Here is an 18,617-nt window from a genome sequence, read left to right as displayed (position 1 = left end):
AATGTCATCAGTGCTGTCAGGCCGACACATTTGGTCATGCTCCTTTGACAGCAAGAAAAAGTGTTTCGAAGTCCTGAGGAGTAGCTTTATGTTTATTTACAACATCAATAACTGCAAATAGATTTTTGCTGATGGCTTCAAAATGAATGTTGAACATGATGAGTCAATTCTACTGCTAGACAAAATAGTCAAAGTAATCAGGATACGACTTCTGTTGGTGGATTTCATTTAAACTTCATACACCTTCGCTGTCAAAAATGGTACAGTCTTTCTGTTCTCAATAGCTGATGTGTAATTAGCATGCTAGATGTACACCAGTGAACAAAGCAGCTCTAAAATCCTTTGCTGTTAAAGTGAATGTAAATCCTGGATTGAGATCACAACAACACACACATTGCCTACACATGCTTGCCACGGTCCAGTGCGTTGGCGAAAGATCGCAGTGCATTTAGGCCGAGCGTCTACTAATCCATGGCTAACCATTCCCCCACTCACACTCACTGATATTCAGCACGCTTAATTAAAGAGCCAATTTGCATATAAATGTAAACCCACAATTCCGCTCCTGCAGCATCACAGGTGGTCGTTTTCTCAGGAGCCAGAAACCTGTCGAATGAGGTGGCGCAGGCCGACTCGATGCAGGTCTCACCGCAGTGTGATCTGTGTGCCGCAGATATTGACAAAGAGTGAGGGCTTTGTCTTTGATTGGTCTATGTGCAATAAATCTAAAGCTCAGTTGAACAGTGGGGTGGGGTACGTCCATGAATACTCAACAATTGTATATGAGGTTAGAGATTTCGCACAATCAACTGAGGTGGTTTTCAATCCTTGAACAAAAGCAAACTTCAATAAATCCTGTTAAACAGAGCAAGTAGAGACAGAGAGCAAATCAAAACTGGTATGATATTTAAATAATTCCCACAGGCCACTGTTTAATAAGATTCTCCCTAAAGAAAATCCTTCATGCTTAGAATCAGAGTGACAATCTACAGCACACAAGGTGCTTTTGTCTAATCCGTTTTTCCCTGTGCATCTCAAGATCTCATTCTGTCCTATTAAACAGAGTTGTATTATACTGAAACCCTAAAGATGGAAAGTGGGAGGTGAGAGAATGGATCTGATATTACAGCTCTGCATATGATGTGTAACCCTGACTAAAATGAGATCATAGCACTCTAATTTTAGCGTGTTTGCACTCGTTACCTGATACTCTCGGAATTGATTTTAAGATTTTGCTGATCCCTTTTAAAACACGAATGCACCTGGGACCAAGATATGATCACAGACGCTTAAAGCTCACATGAGCCCGGCTCAGGACACCGGGCCTGTCCCTACTGGCTGTTCCTAAGATGAGATTAAAAACAAAATCAAGCCTTTTCCCATCGGGGCTCCTAGTCAATGAAACAACCTGTTGTAATGAGCTCATGCTGGCTAAATCTGCACATTCAGTTAAATCCCTTCTTAATAGGGCTGCAATTTAAGATTCTTTCATTATCTATTAATAAGTAGATTTTTTTTTCTTGATTAATCAATTAGTTGTTTGGTCTAAAACATGTCAGAAAATGGTCAGAAATGTCTCTTAGTGTTTCCCGAGGTCTAGGGTCGTCCTCAAATGTCTCGTTTTGTCAACAACCGAAAGATAATCAATTTGATGGCAAAGAGGAGTAAAGAAACCAGAAAATACAGTGGAAGCTGCTTTTATCAGATTTTTCACTATAAGCGGATGATTATTAAAACCAATTTTCCCCTTTTTCTTCATTTCTTAGGCAGATTACCATCTCATCAACATTTGTATATTTATCCATCAATATAAAGTATTGAAACAGACAGCTTTGCTATTTACTGAATTTTATTGACTGTTTCAAAATACAGCACAGCTGTTTCATTACGTGACCGGGAATTATCAGTCCATCTGATGAGGGCGGCTTTAAATACAGGTCCTCTCCCAATGCAAATTCATTTTCTGTCTCCATCACAAGCAGCCACAAACTTTGAGAAAATTACTTTCAAATAATTGATTCTCAGATGCATTGTGATGCGCATGAGGATGATTCGGCATCAATTCACAAATGTCATTAATTGATTATCTGTATAATAACATTTACCTCAAAAACACCTTCACCTGACCTGCTCAGCGTCTTGGCTTTCCCCAGAACTGATATGCAGTAGAGAGGCTGCTCTCCACTGCTGAAGACATTAACAACACAGAGGACGACTCCACCAAACCTCATTTTGTTATTCTCATACAGACAGGACACTGCAAGGTGCTTTCAGATTAATTAATTCATGAATTAATGCAGTTAACTTCTTAAAATAAAAAGACTGTGGACCGTTTATTATTCAACAGTACGTGAATTGCATACTATTTCTAGTGAAATATTACAGTATGCAAACACTGGACATTATGCCAGCATAGTATGAGCAACTGCAACTTTTCCTAAAAAGTGCTTTTCAGAAAGGATGACAAAGATGATATTTAAACTTAAGATCCATCTTCATTGATCTAGTTTCTGGCTCTCACTCTAGCTCTTTATTTACTGCTTTGCAAAGTGCTTTGTATAATTGTTAAGGAGAAAAAATGCATTTCTGGTCACTTTTTAGGTTTTGCAGACTACAACAAAGACAAAAGTGTACTGGAAGGACTTATTAAAACTAAAAACTGAGAAAAGTTCTACTAGGAAACCTGCGAACACACTGCAACCACATGTGGTGTTTCCATTTGCTTTCAAACCATTGGATTGTCATTTTAGCATCAAAATCAATTTACTACACAAAACCCTGCCTGCTAAAGTTGTCACCATGACAAATCCCACGTTTGGAATTTTGGGAACCATTATAGTGGCTCCAAAACAAGAACCCTCTATTACACATGTTGAGCAATGTCCCCTTATATAAATACAAGCACATTTCTGTTTGATATTTTTAGCTGTGTGCAGTTCGGCCAATCTGATGGAGTTGAACAGAATCTTTGGCTCAACACACTTGGTTTGGTCAAACTGCTGGAAAAACCTCGCCGTTCAATCAGATAATAGCACATTGAGTCTGGGAGAGTGAGACAGTGAATGAGAGGGAGAAAGAGAGAGAGATCATGAGAGCTGTCTTTTCAGATGGTAATCGCATGGTTTCTGAACTCCACTGGCATCCAAACAAGGAAAACTGTTTTCTTTGGCAAACGCTGAACATCTCTCTCACTCTTTCCCTCACCCTCTCTCTCTGTCACTCACTCTCCGAAGAACCCAAACTGCACTCATGCACACACCCTGTCCTCCCCTCCTTTCTCTCATTTCGAAACTCAGACTCCCTCCTTTTGCCACAAACACAAACACGTTGTGCAAAAGGAGTAATATCAGTAACAGAGTTCCAAAAGGTAGGAAATGACCATGAAGAGAAACAAAACAACAGACAGGGGAAAAACAAGATTATGAAGCCATGCCGCTCTATCAAAAGACTAATGATAATTTGACAGTCCCTTTGGGCCTCTTTCTGCACAGGATGGGGAGTCTTTGGGCCTGTTCCATGTCTGTGTTGGCTGGTGCACCAGGCTCAGAGTGTGGAACACATGGCTGGCTCAGCAATGTGAACTGGGTGATCTGCAACCACACTGATCAACAATAAAAATGATCAACAATAACAGTTTCGTTTTGGCTTTGAATTGGGTTTTAAAGTCAGCCTCACCAGCTTTGATTTACAGCTAGGTGGAATGGTGATCCAGCACCATAAATCAGATTGAATGTGGTCATTGTGTTGGACTTGAGTATTGAAATGAGGAAGAAATTACAACATCATAGAAGACCAGCAAGGGGTCCAGTTATTTTCAGAAACCTCACTTCATGCCAGGATTGCTGACTGCTGGCGGTCTGCAGAGGAGAAGATCTGACCCCTCAGATCTGTTGTTTTTGGGTTTGCAATAATAAGCAGAGCACTCTCTTGATTTCCCCTTCAACTAAGGTTATACTTCACTTCCCCTGCTAGCAATTAGTCCCCAGAATGCTATTTGTCAAAAGCCAAGCCGTTCGTTTCCACTGGTCTGCCCCCGCCAGCTCTTGTTACAATTGACTGTTTCCTGCATAGAGAAAACATAAGCCCTTGGAGGAAGGAGAAAGGCCCGGCAGCTGGCTCGAACTACAGTCTGACGATGTGTAGAGATGTCAGAAAAGAGAGAATCAGACAATAAATATGGCGTAAACAAATCAGAAACCTGCCACCGCGAGCAAGTCCTGCCTTTGTATTTCAAGACACAGCACATTTAATACATTTTATACAGGAAACCATTTCTTTGGACTTTTGGGAGTTGGGGCAACGCAGAAAATAGGTCAGTCATGGAATGACACCTATTGATTTTTGGTGCAAGATCTGAAGACAAAGTAAATGTGCCATAAACAAATACAATACAACGACAGAGGTTACTCGATAAAGTAATAAGAACTGGACTGACTGATGGAACCATAAAATGTGGCTACACAGAACCCCTGAGGTCTAACTAGGTCTATATGGCACATTGTCATTTTTCCTCTTTTTTTCCCAATAATTGCAGACGATACTTCAGTGACTCCCAGTGAGGTAGGAAACCTATTGTATCTGGGTTGCAAGGGACCTGGAGAGGCATCAAAGAGCCAGACATTTTCTTGGTAAATCACCAGCAGAGAGGGAACTTTTGAGAGTGCAATTAACAACCTCAAGGTCAGACTTCTCTGGAGAGTTAGCTCTGAAAAAAATCCTCAGGCACTTTCTCTCTCTCTTCCCTCTCCTGCTGTTATCCTCACAGCTACACACACCCATACACATGCTCTCTCCATCTCCTTTACCCTCTTGTCCTCCTCTCCACGCACATACATTTCCCTTCACTCTTTTACCTTGTTACTCCTCCGTCCCCTTTCCACCATCCCCCCACGCCTCAGAGGCACGCCTCTCCCCTCCCTCTTGCTCCCCCCTTGTCTCCATTACGGATAAACGTTACTTTGTGGTCGGTGGCAACACCATTTCTAGTGCCGGAGCAGGGGATGAAAATCGGTCGCAGGTGTGCAGAGGATGAGAGCCATGGATCTTAATCTTAAGGCAATAATGGTGCTGTGCACTGACGAGGTCACTGTGGGAATATCTTACAAAGGAAAGTTCAGGGTCATATCTGCTCTTAAAATGTGGCAAAAATGAACTTTCCATGCTCTTGATCGTGTGAGGACACTTTATAAATTGGACTGAAATTGATTTTCTTTAAAGGCCGGGTGTTGCAGTTGGTCTGATTTAGCACTTGACGAGCACAATAGATGGGTGGGTTATGAGCACCGCGCTTTGAAGTGGTGCACACAAAATAATTAGATGTCAAGTCTGCGCTGTTGGCTCAAAATCAGACTTTTCATTAATACATAACAAAGCCTGTGACATTAAGACGGGATGAACTGGTTGAACTTTGACTATACGGATATTTCAAAGCTTTAAACATGTAATTAGAGTTAAGGACTTCCCAATTTCTGCTACATCCACACTAATACAGGTGAGGATTTCGGGGACATGTCTCCCTCAATATTTTGAACATGTGCATTTAAACCCCCAGCCCAAAAAAATAAAAACATGACAGTTGCTGAGGACTTTTATTTTGAAGGAATTGGAGACATTTACACCATTAAGTATGAAATTAAAATATACATTTTCTGGTGGAGGACCCCCAAATCTCTATGTGTCACGCTCCACTGTTGAAACAAAACCTACGCTCTTGCACACTAATACATTTTCTTTTAAAAACGCATTATTTTGCTGTGTTCAAACCTAGCGTCTGCAATTCTCTGGCGTTTCTCAACCCCTAAAACAGAGACCTTTGAAAATTCTGCTGACCCCAGTTTTGTTCGGAAACTTTGTGGTTGCGTTTTAATATGGACATGCAGAAATGGAGAGTGCACACTGATCTAGCCCCAGGTCACTTGTGTTAAGGCCCTAAGCAACCAACTACAGATTAGACAATATGCTTCCTGTTTACACCGGCACACACATGCCCTTAGTTTGTAAATAGTCATGAGATAAGCGTTATCAGGCATATTCGTATGGATAGAAATTATTTCTGAAACAGTGCTAAAATGGTTGTGTGCATGAATTATTAAGGTGAATGTAGCCTTATATCAGTTACTGAAACTAGACTATGGGGTAAACTTGTACATTCTTACAAAAAACAGAGATTATAACAGTTCCAGAAGTTATGCTTTGAGTAGACACAAAACATACACACACCACCCAAGATGTCTCTGATCGTTCCAAAGGCTTCCTTTTTACACAGAGCCTTCACATACCTTCTTTTCTTCTTTCTTACAGGGCAGGAGAGGACTAAATAAATTCCTCAGGTAGAGGTAGAGAGAGAGAGAGAGAGAGAGAGAGAGAGAGAGAGAGAGAGAGAGAGAGAGAGAGTTCTGCTCAGCTTGTGTTGGCAGAGAACCCTAATAAAAACTGTAAATATACAGCTTTGGATATCACGCTGCTCAATGATACAAAATAACCATCCAAAGGCAAATCGAACCTATCTTTCGGGTTGTTTTAATCAAGGGTTTGACTGTTAACTCTCACACTAACGACGCTGGACAGGCAAAATAAAAACACAACATACTCTGGCACATTACTGCTGGAATTTTGGCAAGAGGGACAACTTGGGCGTGTAATTGAAATGCTGAGTGTGTGCCCGTGCTAATAAGTGGAAATATGTGAAGCTTTTTTAAAGGTTGTGTTTATCAGGATTATTGTATGTTGATGGAAAATCTGATTTATAAGACATACACCCGTGGCTTATTGTTGTCGGGTCGTCTCATTAGGAAGACAAACAGAAAATTGCTTCATAAAGCCATCGTTCCTGTGCTGAGGCAACAAGCTGAACTTGTGCAAGGGCAGTGAGATGATCAATAAGCCATTCCACAATAACCATATCAATATCAATATTATGGCATTCCCTATGCAAGGAGGTAATTAGAGTGGGACTGGTGTAAAACTTCTGTCTAATCCATGTGATAGATTCCATTTAAAAAGGGATTCTTCCTCTTAATGGGCAACAAGAGAGAACCAAATCAATGATTCATCAGCAAATAACTATTAAATTTAAAGCAGGGCTCAGGATGCGGCGATAAAGCTGCTCCAGACAGGCCACTTTTACTATACTTTTCCACAAGTTGCCATCGATTGGACTCCTCCAGCAGCAGCATGAGGATGAGTAATGTGGAGTGATGTTCGATAACAGCACGGTGCTTTACAAGGTATTAGTGTTTCACATTTAATAGTGAAAGAGTGTTGTTTCTTTATGGGATGGCTCTTTGCTGCCATGGATGGTTGTCTATTAATGTTTAATTGCCCTGTGTGGACCAGCTGCAGTGGTGGATTATGCTGACCATTTTAAAATAATATTTGGGGGTGTATTGAGTAAAAAGAGTGGCTGAATGTGTGAGGAAACAGCTCATGCATTATATCATATTAACTGTTTTCATTTGTATTGGGCTGTGTGTTCCATGAAAGCAATAACTGTTCTCCTGCACAAATTTCAAGCATATTTCTTTTTATGTCTGCTTTGGCTGTACAATACAATTTGCCACGTTAGCTGACTTTCATGGCCTTGAGACCATGTTTCACCACTTTTACAATTTGGGAAACCACCGGAGGCATGCTATTTAAATAACCATAACCATAATTGCTTCGGCAAGTTAAGGCAACAGCATGGGATTCTTCCAAAAACTACATTTTGCACACAATCCTTCAATATTTAGGACAGGGATGAAATCTTAGACTTGCTAAATTTTGGTACAGGATTAACAATAAAGTCATTCCAACATACAGATGACACTGATGCGCAGTTTAACATGTATGATGGCATATGATAAAATATATATATGTAATGGAATAAAAGTGGATTCCTGTCAAATTACATTGCATTCAGTGGTCTGATAAAATGGCTTCAAGGATCACATGAAAAAATAGGATGTCAGCCCATATAAACTCTGTTCTATTTATGCGATGACATATCTATGTCATAAACCCTCAATGAACTTTGCGTGTGGGAACCCAAGCCAAATACCCTCTGAGACAAGAATCACACTCTCACTGTCAAAGAACTGGCATGCTTGTATACATGCATCCACACATAAACCCACACAGACACACACTGTCCTACCTGGCATGAGGGACATCGATGCTGGAGGAGACCACCTTGCGTTTCTGCTCTAGCAGGGACACTGATCTGGTGTCGGGGTCCCAGCCAAGGCGCTTGCCGTCCGCCACCCGCTGCTCCTCCACTGCCTCTGGGCTGAGGGAGCCGCCTTCCACCTTATGGCTCTCTGGAGCTCCGTTACTGGAGCTCTGCTGGAGAGGGATGCAAAGAGGATTAAGTTAGTGCTTGGGTGGAAAACCATGTACACAAATTACGAACAATGCAGATAAAGGAATGCACCATGAGAAACACTGATGTGAAGTTGTGCAAGGTACAGGAACAAGCCTTCTTTTGTGAAGGGCCAGGGTGAAAAAAAAGTAAAGACTAATACTAAAAAAATACTGCCCATCAAAATCATCAAAACATCTTAGACATATTACAAACAATTACAAATGCATAGTTTTTCAACACTGCAGCAGATATTACGTTGGGGTCTAAGCTCTGGCTGTCAAAAGCTTGCAACCCAAATTCTGAAGATTTTCGTGTTTACTTTTCAAATGAAGGAGTACGTGGTCCAACATGGGTGAAGAAATGTTTCCAGCCTCTTGGGCTTAAAAAAGCCTTTCCAAAACAGATTGGATAAACTCAAAAATGCAAAGTGGTCAGTTATAAAACAAGGCTGTTTTTCTTAGTTCCTGCAGACGTTTTTAAGATATGAGGGTTTCAAACCGAAAACCGCGGGGTACTGTTGACAATTCTACTAAAACTCCCTTCTCATGAGCAAAAATGAATGAAACTATACAAAAGACTATGCATCTGTGTTATAAGACCTTTCCTGATGGTGGCTCTTGAGCCATTTGTTCAAATTTTTAAGTTTGAAACTTAAGAAACCGATTAAATAAAATCATATTACCAATCATGTGCCACATGTGTTTCTAAGGACGAGAGACATTATGGGAGGAATCAGTCATTTGTGCATTACTTAAAGGTACCCTGCGGAGTTTTTGATCACCAGTACCACTATGCAGCAATGTTTTGCTTGTACCATGCACAGGCACATGGGTGCTGCAATACACAGCATGCTGGTGGTTTGTTTCACAACATTCCACTGATCCACAGTTTGTGATGGCAACACACAAAGAGCGTTGCAATGCGCCTGGGTCCGAACCAGGAACCCTCTTGCTGTGAGGCGACAGTGCTAACCACTATACCACCGTGTCGCCTTGCTTTGTGTGATGTTGACATCAAAACTGGCTGCACGGTCAGTGTCCCTGTCCATCTTTTCTCTCTATTCCCTTATAACTGTATAATCTATATGCTTGTTCTGTATATTAATTATCCAAAAAAGGGGGAGATGAGTGACATTAAATGCTACTAAATATGTCTTTTTAGCATTAAAAATTAAATGCGGGTTAATAAAAGATCATGACAGAATTTTTACGACCTTGTCAGTCAAAATGATGGACGAAGAAAACGTCTACCACAGCTTCTGATTTAAATATATATTACAACATGTTAAAAATTCAACTTTGCAAAAGAAAAAAAACCGATTCAACACATTTGAACTCCAGGTTACACACAAAGAATTTGGGTGAGAAACATTAAATCTAAAAAGACAATTTGTTTAACAGAAAAATCCACAGGCTACCTTTAAATTGAAAATCATAATCCCATAACTTTACATTTTTTCATGAATTGTTCATCATTCCTCAGTTTTAGAGGATCATTAACATCTCAAAATCTCATCTCTCCATCTCTCCGCCATTTGAGCTCGAACTGACGAATATACAAAGTCACAAGAAGCACTAGAGCAGGTGAGGTGGTGTGTGTGTGTATCACAGCTGGTTCCACTGCAACTATGCACCAATTGTGTTATAGGGGTTTTTACATCATGTTTGACAGCGTGAACACCAATGAGACAGAGATATAAAAGCTCTTATTTTGGTGATTTTAAGTAAAAAAAAAAAAAAAAAAAAAAAGCCAAAAAACTCCATCAAAGATTCAGTCTACAGCTAACAGCCATTGTATGGATCTTTGGTGTTTGAGGTAAATGCAAGCACCAACCTCCGGGGCTAAAAATGAAGCCAACATGGAAGTGCCGAAAATTGCAGTTCTTTGAATGGCTACTTGAGGCTGGCTCCAGATGCCAGTCAATCCCCATAGACCCCCATGTTAAAATGCCAAACTTTACATAAGAAATAAAGATGTTAACAGTCTGGTACAATAAACAGTTTGATCTCTACAGCTAATTTCCCCCTTCATGACAACTGTACGGAGGAGGAACTTTTTTATAACTAACTCATTTACATTTATTAAGGCTTAAGTTACACATAATTAAGGGCGGGGTATTTTGAGTGACAGGCTGTCTCCCAATATTGTCCTTAGCTTTTCAGTCAGATCTACCCTTCACTCCTCCACAGTGTTTCTCACCCAAATACGGTCACTACTGGCTACCAAAATCCAAGATGGTGATGGCCATAATGCCAGAACTGAGGCTTCAAAACAGGAGTCCAAAAACCAATGGGTAACGTCCATTATTTTTGCAGCCTATGGCTTAATGTAAGCTACAAGACTTGGTAACTCACAGCCAATCTGGTGTGTAAACTGCAGACTGGTTTAATCTAACTGAAATTTATTTTTTAAAACAATAAAATAGAATGAAGTTCAAAGAAAAGTTGTCAAAGTGGGGAACCAGAACTTAATAACCGACACACATAAACATACTCCACACAGCAAGATTGCATTACACAAATCACATCCAAGTGCCACACACACTTCCCAACATGAACTTCTATCTGACATACTATGACAAAATAAAAGCATTTCTTCCATCAGAAAACGCCCACCTGTAGCAATGTAAGAAAGAAAGAAAAAAAAAAACATCATCTCTTCTCTTACACAACAGCAACAAATGGCATGCTTCTGCACATGAATACCTGCATGCACCTACGCACACACCAACACACACATCTCTGCAGGTAACTAAAGCCATCAGGCTCTTAGAAACACGCTGAGAAAAGGCCAAAACACAGCCAGAGTGACACACATGGCTGCCCATGCCAATGGAGCATTGAGGAGTATGACATGCAGGCAAGTTTGTGTGTGTATGTGTGTGTGTGATCTAGATCATTATCTCAAAGCACTGTAACATGATTAGGGTTGACTGTGGAAAAGGCAATGGCACCCTAGTCAATCACTCACACATACATGCACACACACACACACACACACACACACACAAACACCAAGAGAATAATTTACTTAGATTAATGAGGTAAGCAAAAAACAAACAAACAAAAAAAAACAGGAGAACTGAGTATTGAGTATCGCTCATGATTGAGGCTGGTCGCAAGAACACTCAGTGGTGCGCAAAATGCCCTGTGAAAACACAGACTTGAGTAAAACAACAAGATGGATTACACCGGCTCGGGGAAGATTAGGTGTTGTGTGCATGACGAGTGTACTCCTCGGATAAAACCAACAGCAATTCCTTCCTTTCGCCAGGCTTATGAATGATGGCATTTCACGGAGCCAGGAAAATGTGAAGCGTGCCAAATCGTTTGTGAAATGTGAGTTGCATGTGTCAAAGCTGATGTATACGTGTGTGTGCATGTGCGCACACAAAAGATATCCCGAGTGTCCCTCATATCGCACCACTCATTATCTTCCCTTCTCTCTCCCACACAGAAACTCACGCAGAAACTCATAACCTACTTGCTTTGGGCAGTTTGTCAAGTGTAAAGAGTCTTGAACCTTTATGGGTCAAAGGTCATAATAAAGCAAGCTGACACAGACCATAAATTGAATCCTGTGGACCGACTGTGTCTTTCAGCTCATATGGTTCTTTGTTGCTAGGAAGTATTTGTGTTAGCACATCTAGTGCATGTTACCAGGGTTAGGAATGTTAATGATTAATCGACGATGTCACACTGCTCTGACATTTAGTTTTTTTAAAGCATAGTTCAGACCAAAGATTCAGCGAGACAAAACCGGTTTAGAGGGTTGCAGGTAAAAGTCGCAACAATGTGAGTTAGCCCGTCTCACCTTGACTCAAGCTGATAGGCTGATAGTGTTGCATGCAACTCAGCTTGTCAAATCGCCAGTGTCTAGTTTAAGAATGTAAGGCACATCACCTGTTGTAACGGCCAGTCATCTTGTAGCAAAGCCGGTCAAGTCAGTTGCAAACGATCAGCTGGTCAAAATGGCAGAGTTTTGGACAGAGTAAAGAGAGAAACACCTCATCAACTTGTCTGAGGAACAGCTGTGTCTGTATGTTTTCTGCTCAGTATCTAGGGGCTGTAGCTCACCTGTCACCAAGAAGCGCAGCGTTATCATCAACCATTCCCCTGGTGAAATGCTGTCTCGATAGTGTTTTCTCTGCCGATTAGAGGTGACACCTACTCGCCTAAACAATTTAACTGCTCCGGGCACAGACGGGAGAAACTGACAAAAGAGGGGAGATCTCATGTCTCAAGTTCACGGCATAAATTTGCATAACCCTCTGGGCATTCTGTTGAAGCGCTCATGGACTGCTCCAAATCCACAACCCTCTCGATTTTTTTGTTTTTGCCATTTCATCACTACTAGAAATGCAAGTGTAGCTGGTATCTCATTATCACTATCTTCATTCATATCTTAAGATGCTACAAATTCTATCTCGCTACAAAAAAAAAAAGCCTTTAAATTGGTTAAAACTGGTGTAAACTGACAGATTTCAGAACGGTGCAGACTGGCACACTGCAAGGAGTTGCAAGTTTTCAACTAGTCTCGTTGTGAATCTTGGGTTTGATCTGGGCTTAACCTAACACATGACTTAGTCTAGAGCTGTACAATTGTTATATATTAAAATCACAATTCAAAGGAGTGCAATTTTCAAATCGCAGCAACTGCTGCAGGCAAATCTTCCTCAGCTGTAACTACTGGCTGAATAACATTGACGCTAATGCTGGACGGGATGGAGAAAACTGAATATCACAATATTTTTACATAAATCTTTACATAAATAATCATCGTTAATGTGGATATAATGACTAAGTGGATAAAGACAAATAATGGAACAGCTAGAACGTCTGGAAAATTGCATAACATTTCTGTAATGCAGCCTTTAAAACCAGAAAAAGACAACACAAATCTAAGACAATATCCAATGAGCATTGAGCAAAAGCAATTGCTCCCTAGCGTAATATCTGACTAAATAGTAGCTGAATTTGTATAGATATTTATTTTATAAAATAATTAATGCACACACAAGTTCATTTTTTGAATGAAAGAACCCTTGCAGGGACCTCAATAAGCAATAGCATTGTTCCATCTGATTGTGTTAATGATAAACAAGATAAATTTGTGAGGATGCTTGATTTAAAGAACTTGTTCAAGACTATATAGAGGCCAGGTGGTAACCTGATAGAAATTATTTGTGGTTTTAATTGCAACCGCAGTACTGGTAAAAATAAAAATCACAACTAGATATTTTCATTGAGCACTAGTTCTTTTGGTGTAGTAGAGGTTGTTCTGCAGAACTTAAATGTTTGACTACATTTGACAGCATGTTTGCCAATGAGAGACAGAATTACTTCTGAAGGACGCACATAACAAGATTGCAAAAAGGTGGATTAAAAATGTTTCTGTGTGGCCACAGCGCTCACAGCACTACATAAACACACACACCTCCTTTACCCTATAAGATTACTCATACATCATCACAGACAGCTTCCAGACTTGACCCTGTGGTCGCTGTGCTCCATGCTGATGCTGCTCAGCCAACCAATAAGGACAGATGACGCCGGCCTGCCTGCCTGGGATCACCGCTTTAGAACAAAGACTCACTCAGCTCCTGTCAACAAGCTTGCTTCATTGACTCCCACATCGGCATACGATCAGCGCAAACAACAACAACAACTGCACGGGCAACAAAAGCACCCGGCAAAACAAAAACAAGTAACGCCTCTTTGTTAGCAGCAAGAGATCTGCGTAACATTGCTCACACACAACACACACTTGCACAAACCAACAAGTCAACAAGTGGTATCCTGCACCCCCCTCCAGAACAGGGGGCATTCGTTTGCCATACCGGGCAATGTGCCAAGCATCCAGATTCTTTGGAGCACGCCACCCGTTGCCAACCTGGGGGTGCCTGCTTTGTTGGCTGTACAGCTGCTGCTCAAACAGGGCGGCTTGCCCTCACAAACAACCCCCACTCCAAAATTCAAAGTAGTCAGCTCTAACTCATTAAACATACAAATACACATAAGGGAAAGAGCACATCCACGTACACAAACAGCAACACAGATCCACATGTGAATCCACACACACAGGGCACACACCCCCTCCTCCTAATTTCATGGCTTGTTTTCGACCTCAGTGGGAATTTAGAGCTGAAAGAGACTTGACCATTGTGCTGACAGGGCGACGCTCTCAGCCTCAGCTGCACTACTCCAGCCTGCAGTGGTGACTGTAAGGAATTGTGCAACAGCTTTGCGAGTGCTGCACTGCATACACACATGTGCACATGCAAAACAACAGAGCCCAGGTTTACAAAGCATTTCTTATCACTCAAAGGTCTGACAATTCCCCATAAAGAGCTGTTGCATTCCTCTATGTTAAGGTCTGACATGTCTGAGTAAAAGTTTAAAGATTAATCTGCAACTTCATTTGAGATTTAGAAGCTTCTCAGAGTGTTGCTGCTGCATCTGTACATGTACACCCTCCATATGTCTCACATTTACATAAAGGAAATGTGAGCAGTCCAGCATGTGTGGTAACAAATAGCGGCAGAACATTTCCGTTTTGAATAAGGAAATAAGACCCAGGACTGCAGCCTGCCTTTTACTTTATCAATAACATATCAAAACACAACAAACACACATGACTGAAAGGAGGCACACAACCACACCAAGCAAAATAAATCAAAATCAGGCCGTAAACAAGCCGTTATTCGGTCACATGCATTCCTCAGTCACTCCCTCACTATAAAAAGGACACCACACACACACACACACACACACACACTTCCCCAATTCCACAAACTGTGTTTTCATCCAAAAGCTGGACTGGCTTCTCTTCCTCATACAATCTTTATCTGAGGCCATGTGACACCAAAGCATGCAAGTTGAAAATGAAGGCAATTAGGTCACTGCTAATTAGGCCCACAACAGAACTGCAAATTTGGACATCATCGAAACTTCCTATTCTGCCTCTAATGTTACAGGAAGCCCACACTGTCTATTTTTAACCGTTGTTAACAATAATAGCCTTGTTGTGGTAAGTAAAGCCCTATAATGTTCAACTGGGTGATAAGCTGCATCATCTGTCAATGAAAATGTGCAAAATATAATGCATTGTTTAAGTGCATAATGTGCAATCTAATGCACGATTGACTTTTTTGTGCATACATGTGATGTAAATCATAAGCCTATATACGTGCAGAAACAAGCTCCTCACATCAGTCCAAAACGCTGCAGTCAGAGCGTGTTTGTTTGCCTCGGCTTACCCACCCACTAGCCCACATAAACATTGCGCAGGCCCTATCAAGCCCTTTGTCCCATATATCTGATGTCGCCAAATATCATGACAGCCCGTTATTTGATGCAATATGCAAACGAATTTGCAGCATATCTCGTCTGAATGGTGCTGGTTTTGTCCCCGCAGGTTAAATTTGACATGAGCAGCAGCAGCGGCGGCGACACCGTTAAATCCGCTCCGTGCAGGAAGCGGTTAAACGCTGCAAAACACCGCACAACAAAAACAGTGAAGCGCTGCCTGCCGGCCGGGGCGCTTTTACACACATATACACACACACACATACACACACGCGCACACACACACACACACACACACACACACCTTCAAGCTGGACTTGAGCGGTCCTTTGGCTGCAGTGTGGCTGGACCCCGTGGCTATCTCCTCCTCGGAAAACTCCTTGAGGCTCCCGTCTTGCATGAGCACAGTGTAGACGCTGCGCCGGGCTCCTACGGCCGAGACGTCTCTGTTTTCCTGCTTGACAGCCTGGACCACTCCTGTCACCGGGGCACCGTCCCCCGTCGGACTCGGCGCATAAACGCGGCTGCCGAGGATCGACCGCTTCACCAAACGCCTCGTATGCATGTCTAAAAGTGTCTCGCTGAATTCAGGGGCGGCCAACCGGTGAATTAAACCATTAAACGTCGAATTATAACCGGTTAACAACGTCGAGAAAAACACAAAACCGCAGCGGGTAGACTACGCGCTCCAACAGCCCTGATAAAATGTTAGAAAGCGGCAACATACTCGGAAGGCGAATCCTCCAAACAGGGGCCTGAACGCACCGCACTCACAAGTACCGAACACCGCAGGACAACTTTGAATAAGCACCGGACAAAAGCCGATAGCGAGACAACGCTTCATTCGCCGCCAAACAACCTCCACATCCAACCGGCTACCAATCTTCCTCCGTTCGACCTGTTTGTTTTCCCCACTGCTCCCTGCGAGCTGAGGAGGCGGCGGGAAAACACGGACGAACCGTTACTTTCAGGAGCCGAGATGACATTTGTACACGATTTCACAAAATGGCGACTTAACCGTGATTTAACGACTTAGACATGGAGGAACGGAAGCAGATGCGTCGAGTTATTTAATGTCGCTCGACCCCGTACATCGCCACTTGTCCGCAGGTGCTGGAAACGGTTGAAAACACGACCGTTACGTGACTCCAGCTCCAGCGACTGTTAGCTCCAGTCCGCGCGCGGCTCCGACCGAGCTGGGCCTTTACCGGCGGAATGCTGCCTGTAAACATGTGCGGTCCGGCGGCCAGGGCGGGCTGCAATTGGTCGGCGCAGCACACGCCTCCACAAGCCCCCACCGCTCCCCCTTCTCCTCCGACAGAAGGTAATGCAAGCCGGGAGGATGCTCCATTCAAAACAATGACGCAAGGATGGAGAGGAAACGAGATGGGAGGGGGTATGGCAGGAGGAAAGAAGAGGGAAGAGGGGGAATTTAGGCTAGGGAGAGGAAAACTTTGACCACACAGACATGCTTCATGCTTTAACCTAGTTGTTGAAAGCATGTAGCCTACTTTCCAGGTGCCATGGGACTTCAAAATTACTACGATCTGGCTCCTAAATGAAAGTCATGGACTCCACTGGTCTGCTTTTATGAATGCATTTATAAACACAACAGATGATTTAATATCTTATGGGGTTGTCATTTTTTAACATTCTAGTTTTATTCTACTGGATGCACTGGACAGAACATGCTCCAACAAACATGGGCACATTAAAACACTACAGGCCCCTGGGCACAGACATGCAAAAGGCCCCACCACCTCTATACATAGGAGCAAGACACACAGACTTTGTGGTGGTTTTGCATTTTTCATTAGCCGTCATGCATCCTTTTTTGATTTATCTTCTCTCTGTGGTCTTTTTGTGTTTCTTTGAGGCAAATTTGTCCTTTTTTTGTCATTTTTTGTCCCTTTGATGTCATTTTCTTGTCTCTACAGTAATTTTTTAGGTCTTTGAGGTAATTTAGTGTCTTTTATTGGTTATTTTGTGTCTCCTTGTGCTTGTTTTGTGTCATATTAAGGTAACTGTATGCCTTTTTTATTGTTTTGTGTCTCCTGTGCTTGTTTTGTTTCATACTAAGGTAATTTCTTTGTCCTTTTTTGGTCATTTTGAGTCTCTTTGTAGTTGTTTTGTGTGTCTTTGTGTTTGTTTTGCCTGATTTTGTAGTCATTTTGTGTCTCTTTGCAGTTCCTTTGCATATGTTTGGGATATTTTTGTCTCTTTGTGGTTATTTTGAGTTTCTTCCTGGTCAATATGTGGTAGTTTTGAGTGACATTTTGCAGGTGAAGGCCAGCGGGGTCCCGATACGTTGGGTCCTAGGACCTGTGCCCGGTAAGCCCGTTCAGTAATCCATCTATGCCAACAGCCTTGCACATCAGGTTTCTGCCGGGGCAAGAGCCAACCAAATCTTAGGCAGTCCCATCAGATAAATAAGGTGAGGTCAGCCTTTGATATGTGTATCTGATGCCACAGGGTAATGATAACAATAAGCCAGCAGTCTTTGTTCCTTTTACTGTGCTCTTCATTTTCAACACTGAATATAACAGCAATCACAGGCGGCTTACTCTCTCATATAAGCTACACCCTGTACTAAATAAGAAAGTGTGATCTCACAATGTGACTCAAGTTGTTGCTCACTGAGAAGGAAAGATATATCTGATAAATGTGTCCCGTGTTTTAAAAAAGAATATTTTTATGGCACATTAGTGTTAGATACAGACAGCACTGGTAAATACAAGATATTATTGTAATATTTTTCTATTTTTCTTTCAACAACAACAACGATAATGAAGAACACAGAGTTATACTTTTTGGCAGATTTTATATCCAACTAGAAAAGCACTCGGAGAGAGCAGACCTCCGCCAAGCAGCTCGGATTTCCTGCCATTTTATTATTTTATCCACTTCGCTTCAACCGATCACCACCAAAATTTTATCATCTGTTCCTTGTGCCATTATCAACCTTTCAT

General features: G+C 41.9%; 1 protein-coding gene across 3 annotated transcripts in view; it reads right to left on the bottom strand.

Annotated features, from left to right (window-relative positions):
* The window catches only part of znf704 (zinc finger protein 704), a 78,386-nt gene extending 61,544 nt beyond the window's left edge, over window positions 1–16,842 (bottom strand). The window contains exons 1-2 of one of the 3 annotated variants that reach the window (XM_049603332.1): window positions 15,953–16,842; window positions 8,135–8,322 (exon numbers count right to left, since the gene is read on the bottom strand). In XM_049603332.1, coding sequence (XP_049459289.1) covers window positions 8,135–8,322; window positions 15,953–16,213 — 449 coding nt within the window. In that variant the 5' untranslated portion in view covers window positions 16,214–16,842. The remainder of the gene's footprint in view (window positions 1–8,134; window positions 8,323–15,952) is intronic. The other 2 variants (XM_049603331.1, XM_049603330.1) reach the window with 2 other exon arrangements.
* Between the last annotated feature and the right edge of the window lie 1,775 nt (window positions 16,843–18,617).

Source organism: Epinephelus fuscoguttatus, linkage group LG17 (assembly GCF_011397635.1).
Source record: "Epinephelus fuscoguttatus linkage group LG17, E.fuscoguttatus.final_Chr_v1".
In the NCBI taxonomy this organism is placed as follows: domain Eukaryota; kingdom Metazoa; phylum Chordata; class Actinopteri; order Perciformes; family Serranidae; genus Epinephelus; species Epinephelus fuscoguttatus.
This window is presented reverse-complemented; position numbering and strand designations above follow the sequence as displayed.